The sequence below is a fragment of the Aedes aegypti genome, chromosome 2, assembly GCF_002204515.2.
Source record: "Aedes aegypti strain LVP_AGWG chromosome 2, AaegL5.0 Primary Assembly, whole genome shotgun sequence".
NCBI classification, from domain to species: Eukaryota; Metazoa; Arthropoda; class Insecta; order Diptera; family Culicidae; genus Aedes; species Aedes aegypti.
In genome coordinates, this window is record NC_035108.1 from 28,861,913 (window position 1) to 28,870,030 (window position 8,118).

The window sequence follows — 8,118 nt, forward strand, 5'->3', positions numbered from 1 at the left end:
CCTAATAGATTTTATCAAAAAGATTTCCTAAATGTATCCTTTTTAAATATTGACCACATGCATTAAAAAACTATATAAACATAGTTTAGAAATGTATACAATCCAGCTTTTTACGAGCTCTAATGGCCGCCACAAAGAAGCTCGCTTTCTAGTAGGGACTAGGCGATCTGACATTTGGCTTGGGTCGTTTGATAGCAAATTGATAAGATCGGTCAAAAACTTATCGAATAGCTGTCATACGACCCAACCCATATGTCTGACCGTTTAATTCCTACCAGAAAGCGAGCCTGATTATGGCGGCCATTAGCGCTCAGGATAATTTATTTCAGAATATGAATTGTACTGAGATTTCAATAAAGGTTTAAGTTAATAAATCCAGTAATTCCTGCGAGTGCATCTTTGACAAAAAAAAACAGTTATTTTATAAAGTATTTATTTAAGGTGAGTATGTATCGAATCGAAGCCTCAAAACTTCTGTAGCACAAATCTGAAGAATCAGACAGGATTTCGAGCTGAAAACTTGATCCAACTATTGATCAATTGTTCAAGTTTTCAGCTCGAATTATTTTCTGATTATGTAGATTTGGGCTCTTGAAGAGTTGAGGTATGGCTTTGTTTCATCTTCACTTCAAAACATCTTCTAGATAACTTTCAGAGTATCTGACAGTTCAGCTGAAGATAAACCGAAGCCATACCTCAAATCTGCAAGAACACAAATTTAGAGAATCAAAAACAGCCATTCATGCTCAAAACTTGATCTATCAGTTACTAGCTGGTGATGATTAATCGATTAAGTTTTAAGTTGGAACCGCTGTTTGGTTGTCAGAATTTTTGCTGCTTGAGATTTGAGGAAAAGCTTTGATTATAAGAGTTTTGAAACATTTTTCTTACAATATCTTAATGAATTCCAATTTTTAGTTGTTTCTAAAGCTCTATCATGAAGCTACCACGGACTTTAAAAAATATCGTTGAAGTTTTTCTGAAATGTTCCATGTGAACTTGTATAATGTTGAAAACAACAGAGCTTTGAGTAAGGGGCGCCCGAATGGCAGTTCGCCAAGGGCGCCATGAGACCACGCTACGGCTCTGAGTACACCTAGCAACGATTATAGAAATCATCGCCGCTCGAGCAAGAAAAATTCATCTTTGACACCGCATTTCTTGTGAAAAATCATACCGCAAAACTTAAAAAATGGGTTGAATCCAAGCTATACCTAATAAAGCCAAAAATAAAATGACACTACATTAGAAGTACACAAGTTAATAATTAGGTCACGCGAGGCCTCTGTGTACTAAAGCTTTAAAGGTCACTAGTTTATTCGTAGGGGACAAGATTCTATCACAAGGCAACATTGATCATGTCCGTTTAAAATTACAAAGCTTCGAAATCATTAGTTTTTGTTTTTAATCTCCCAACTACTCGATTCATATCATATCACGATACTTTGAACGTAGATAGGGGCTGTCCATTTATTATGTAAGACAATTTTTGATAGTCCATTATTATGAATTAAATTTTTTGTAGTATATAAACGAGAGATGATAAACTCACGATTGTAATCATGGAACAAGCCAAAAAATATTCCAAATAACTTTAAAATGTGATAATTTTAACGCTGAAGCTGACAAATAAAGGTAAACTTCTATGGCTCGATGTTCCACGACTCGCTTGGTTGATTGATGACAAAGTATGGTATCACGCATCTATTCCATAACTTTTTTTATAGCATGTATTGATCAACTAGGTAAACTTTTTATCAGACAACATTTTCTAAAATAGTTTGGAGCATGAATTTATGCAAGGAAACTCATCTTTCAAAAATTGTCTGTGATTTATGGCTATAATATTCATAGTAAAAACAATGATGCATATTTACAGAGCTGTTACAAAAACATCAAAATCGTATCCGCGAAAATCGCGACTTCTGAAATTATTCGAACCGCGCCTGGCAGCACCAATCCGCGCAAAAATAATATTGGAATGGTCATTCAACTCTTCAATCATGATGAAAACGAGCATGTACAAAACTTCATGTCACAATACCCAACCAATTTTTCGTTAAAAAATCTTAACATAGTTTTGATTCGATCACCAGGTGATCTGGGTTTCGCATTGCAATTTTCGAGAAATTTCTCCGTTTTGGTAAACATTGGCACATTGTCGAACAGCATTCATAAAACAAATTCAGTTTTGTGTTGAAAATAACTAATTAATCGCGAATTGAAAAGAGTGCAACAATGTTGCGCACTGTAATTTTCATGACAGTTTTGTTTTTGTTTGTATCCCAATCTGCAAAAGTTAAAACAAACGGTTGTGAGTGTGCTTGCTTTGTTGTTTGTTTTTCATCTGTTTTTATGGCAATTTGATTCACTGATAAGGACAAATTGTTTTTTTTATTGTACAATCATGTTATTTTCATAGAAATTTCAAATTAAGTCGCATGGAGAGTTCAGCAAATTTGCCTCAGACAGGGTATTACTACTTTTCCCTGATTGCCACTTCCAAAAAACGACCTTTTCTCCTCCGTATATTTTATATTCAGAAAAGTTTCTAGCATTCTTTATGAACCGATTATCTGTAATGTTCTTTTATATATAGAGAGCTCTTTCAAGTTATTCCGCACTTGGCATTATGAGCATCAATGTTTAAGTTCCGATTAATCAAAGTTTCTGTCTAGTTTTAATCCTTTTACTGCAACGTTTTTGAGCATAGGCTCGTTATATAAATCCATTAACATTAAAAGAACGAAGTTTTCTTTTATAGTCGATTGGCTATATTAAGTATAAGTTTCCAGTTTTTCTCTGGCTGCCGCATTCTTTTGAAACAAAAAAAAAACATTGGTATTTATATTCAACACTAATAGTTTGTGATAGCATTGCTCATATGTTTAAGTTTTAGAGTTCTAATAGGCAAATAATAAATTCTTTGAATATTGATCAGTAATCGCATTTTCAATTTCAATATTTTCTAAAACTAACTCGAGAAGAATTTTGTAATTATTTCCTTAACATTCATGATGTTTTGCAGTATATTGAATGATATTTTTTTTTTCGGGTGAAACCACTGCAACCAGTTTTCTTTGATCTTTTGTGGTAAACCGATGTCTTTGTTTCTTTGTCGTTCTACTCCATTACCATTGAGAAATAATGAAGTAGTCGTTTTTTTATACAATTTTCATTCCTTACCACTTTGCATAGAGCCTCTTTAGAAAAAGATTACGCTATTTATACTTTTTGGAGCAAACGGTTTGTCATCATTAAACTCTCAAAATCGCGCCCCTTAATCAGGTTCGGCCACTAAGCTGATTGAATGATACTGATTTTGACCATGCATCGGTATTTTAGCGTATCAAACTATTCTACATATAAGGGTCAAATCGTTTTTTTTTTTTGTAACTGTGAACAGGTTTCATCGCATTTGACATATAGATTCTTTGAAACAAGAAGCTTATTTTAGAAGGTAGGAGGTCTGCTACTCTACTGATTCGGAATCGTTTACCTCCTACATATTGAAAGATAAGCACTTGAACTCGGAAAGAACTTGTCTCAAGTAATTGGTTGCAGGTATATAGTGTGGAAGTCCTTGTGTTTTTGATACTTAAGTAGTACTTATTAGGGATTTCTCGCTCAATTTTTCTAAAGGACCGATCTAACATTGAGAGGCTCTCTTTGTTTACTTTCTCTTTAATCAATAACTAAGTCACATTAACCTCCTCTGTTGCATTTCTTGTATGAAACGCTAGTCAAGGAAATTGCCTTTCGATCTATAGTGAAAAACTTCCCAAAAGCTTTAGTATTCCACTGTTATAATTGAAAGAAAGCGAGAGAGGAGAGAATCACTCATTTGTACATAGGTCCTTTAGTAATGTTTAGCGAGATTTGTTTGAAGTTGTTAAAGGCTTTGTTAACCTTCGAATACATGTGACATATGAAAATCATGTTTCCCGTGTAATTATAATCCTGTTGTGGCTGAGGATGTTGAACAGGACATTTTTTACGTAAAGTGCTGATGGCAATACTCGGTGGAAAACTAGACGTAAACATCAAGATTAATACCAGATATACAAAGAACCAAATTGTTTTAAGCAAAATAAATACGGTGGGCTGGTCACTTAGTGTGAATGTCGAAAAATAAGTTGTCAAATAATAATAATCAGAATTGAATGTTTCACCTTTATCGAACGTAACATCAATTGTATATTGTAATTTATTTTATAGATTTCATTCTATTAAACTAAGCTTATTGGTTTAAGCCATGTAAAAACATATTTAAGCCACTTTGGTAGGTTAAGTCAGTTGTAAATGTTTCTATTTATAGCAACGGTAACAGTTATATACTAGTTGAAAACAGTTTTGCCAAATTTCTGAGCGTTTTTGTGGGTTTTTCAGGTGCTATTACGTAATTTTAATATGGATTATATTGAATTTTTAAGTCAAAAACTTCAAATCAAGATTTCTCGAGATTCGTCCAAGGGATTTTTTTTTTCAAAATTGGCCCAGAGGTGCAGAATGACCTCAGGAATCGAGCCCTGTTCTCAGATTTGATGGACATTTTTTTTATAATAACGGATGCTTCCAAAACTTTTTGTTAAAGTCAAGTCAAAAATTTGTGTCAATATGTTTGTGTCTAAAATACTGTTTTCTTGAATACTTCATTGGCGCCTTTGCTAAATAAGTATTATACTTATTACCAAGTGCCATTTTGGCGCCCCTGAAGGCTGGTGCACTGATATTCTACCAATTAAAATGCCAAAAAATAATTTCCCTTATTATCCCAGGTTGTATTCAGGTGGTAGACACCTTGATGATCTTAAAACTGAATAAAAAAAAGAAAGTGTGACAAAAGCATTGTTTCAATTTTATGTATAATTTTAAAATACAAATGTCCAATCAATTGAGATATACTATGCCATGCTAAATTATTTTTTATAATATGTACAATGAACAATGTTTATTTTAAATGCTTTCGGTTTTTTCATGTTTGGAAAACTCCCAAGCTAGACAACAAAGCAGAACTAGTCTTTGTTTGCGACTTACCTTGCCGACTTTCATCCCCCCGTACAGGGGGATTGGCGCTTCCGGGTTGTCCGGATTGGCAATGCGGGTCCAGCTGAGCACATTGATAAACACCTCCTTCCCGTCGATGGTTTTCTCCTTGATACACATGTGCGGCTGGGGTGGATTCTTGAAGGTTCGCGACGCCCGAGATCTCCGGTGGGGGAAGTTGTTCGGGATGCCATCGATGGTTAGATCCTGCTGCTGGGCGGATGATCCTCCCGGGGGAGGTGGCGGTGGTCCTGTTCCACTGAGGCTACCTCCGCTGGGGTAATTGTGATAATCGAGACCACCGTTGCTGTTGTTAGTGTTGGAGTAATTGTTGTGCAAGGGGAAATCATGCTTCGGCGACGAGTTTCGATTGATGGAGGTCGGAAATTCGGATGTATTCATAGCTTCAGCAGCACGCGGACCTGCCGTTTTCTGCTTCCTGAGATCGTATCCGAGGGGGGAGGGAGTGTATAAAACTTTCACAACACTGGAATTTGATTCTAACTGCAATCAATCTTCTTTTGCGCCTCCGGAGAAACTGCCCTCTGGGGTAACACAATTTTGACGACTGCCAGGACGTCGTAATAGTCGCGCACTCCGCCCAGGGAATGTTCCACACCTTTTATCACAACACAAGTTTCGTCATCAGTTTGCGGAAAAGGTTACACCACTAACTCTGACGGGGCGAAAGAATTTGACACACAAAAACTGGATTCAATCGGCGACGCGTCTTGCCTTGCCCTGCCCAGCAGCACTGCGAACCCTTTGTCCAAGACGAAGTTTTTGCTCTTGCTCGCTTATTTCCTCTTCTGGCTGCCCCACAAAGTGCGATTCGCAAAACCCCAAAGACGATCTCTTTCCCCTTTCTTCTTTTGGACTCTGTCTGCTTGTCTCTGTGTCTGTCTGCCTGATGAATGGAGAAAACTCTAAAGCACATCAATTTCTTCCCGCCTGCCACTTCCTCCTCTGCCTTCCATCAAATCCAACAACTTCTTCCCCGTCGATAAAAGGAATCCGCCTCCTTCCGATCAAATTCTTCACCACCAATTACTGCCTTTTCTTGTTTTGTGCATCACCGTCACACTCCCGGACAAAAACTGCATCCGATCCGTCCAAATAATCTCCCAGAAAATCAAATCACACATCCAGAGAAAAAAAATCCACTGGGAATCTATTTTGGTGCCATTGTTTATCCTGGCGTGTACTTTTACAACACCTTCTTTTTCAGGAGAAGGGCGATAGGCGAGGGTCCGGGGGCGGCTCCTGTCTATTTCGACACAATTTTTCTTCCCGATTTTCCCGTGGCGGAGCGGCGCAAAACAAACACCCGCACCACCGAAAACGAACCCGATGACGACACAACCAAACGACGGAACACCGATCCGGAATAAAATGCTATTCTGCCGAAGACAGCGAAATCGTCCCGTTTTCTTGAAATCGTTGCACTTTTGGCCTTGCACTCTCGTCGTTTTTCACTGGATTGCGAATCGCGGTTTCGCCGTCGTCGTCGAAAAAACTGACAAAATTTGAAGCGCAGGGAAAAAGTCCACTTTTTTTCTTGCTGCACCACTCGACTCACCACTGCCTACTTGCCACAAGAAGAGTGCTCGCGCGATGATGGCTGATGCGGATGGTGAAAATTTATGTTGGTCGTGTGTTGTCAAAATCAAAAGCAGCAGCAAAGGTGAAAACAAAACACGCACACCTTCGCGCAGTTTGGCGTCGGGACATAGACCAATCCAGTTGCCTGCGTAGTAGTGCAATGTTGACAAAATTTTCTTTGTTTGCTGTGAGAACTGTCACAACATTGCTTTTGTTTGCTGTGAGAATCAAAATATAAACAGAATTGCAGCAATACAATCACTTCCTTGTTGGCCTGCCGTTGACCGAAAGCTCAATAACGTCAAACAAAAATCGATACGTTTCATTCTGAGGAAATCGACTTGTGTAAGATTGATTCTGCGTTGGTGTTCGTGGCAGTTTGCTTGCTTGGGGAAAACTTGCACACAGCGACCCAACATATGGATGTGTGCGTGTGAGGTGGGCCAACAACATAAAATAGTGGGCATTCCCTCGGTGCGTTTGCTGATTTGAAAATGACAGGTTGAGGGCGGTGGGAAGCGGTCAGTATTGCGCATAAAACGATACAAATGGAACATTCAGAGGTACGTGCAGCAGTAGTTGCATAACGAGAGGCGAATATCTTTAAATTGGACGGTTGAAAGCCATTGTGTATGCTATCAGTGAAGCACCGTTCATATTTTTTCAAACTAATAAGGGTGAGGCCTGAATGGTCGGACACCCTCTGCGCTGAGTCACATTAACCTCTTCTGTTGCATTTTTTGTATGAAACGCTAGTCAAGGAATTGACTTTCGATCTATAGTGAAAAACTTCCCAAAATCTTAAGTATTCCACTGTTATATTCGAAAGAGAACGAGAGAGGAGAGAATCTCTCATTTGTACAAAGGTCCTTTAGTAATGTTCCGCGAGAATTTAAACATTTTCCAGAAAGAGTACCATCAGTGCACCAGTATCCGCTCATGCCCATATTTCCCCTCACTAACGTAAAATAGTTATTTATGCAACAAGATGCAAAATGATGATTTTTTCAGCACGAGTTATACATTAAATTGTTATGCCGAGTTGGATAAATACGACGAGTGCTGAAAAAATCGAGTTTTGCAACGAGTTGCATACAACATTTTTTGCTATTACGAAAAAACCGTTGTTTCTAGGAAATTGAAATATTAGTAGTAGAACGCTAATGGCGTTGTTGTTACAAAACTGATTTTAATTATTATTACCATAAATTATGGATTTCCATTATTTGTTCAATACCATGTCGTTGTTTTGGTTTATAAAATTAATCTGACACTTAATTGAGGCCCGGTACTCAAGCTGTCAGTTCGTGGCAAACTAGATGTTGGTAACACGAACAGCAGCGATATTAGCATTCTTAGGTTAATGCTTCTACTATCTAGGATCACAATCATATTTCAGAATAACTCACGTGGCCACCCATGCGTAGTACAGGCTAGTGATCCTTCACTCAAAATAATCCAAACGTCATG

At 37.9% G+C, this 8,118-nt stretch overlaps 1 protein-coding gene across 1 annotated transcript in view; it reads right to left on the reverse strand.

The window, feature by feature from the left end:
* Positions 1–6,710, reverse strand: part of LOC5575484 (putative cyclin-dependent serine/threonine-protein kinase DDB_G0272797/DDB_G0274007) — a 28,716-nt gene extending 22,006 nt beyond the window's left edge. The window contains exon 1 of the mRNA XM_021840373.1: positions 5,038–6,710. Coding sequence (XP_021696065.1) covers positions 5,038–5,448 — 411 coding nt within the window. The 5' untranslated portion in view covers positions 5,449–6,710. The remainder of the gene's footprint in view (positions 1–5,037) is intronic.
* Positions 6,711–8,118: the final 1,408 nt, after the last annotated feature.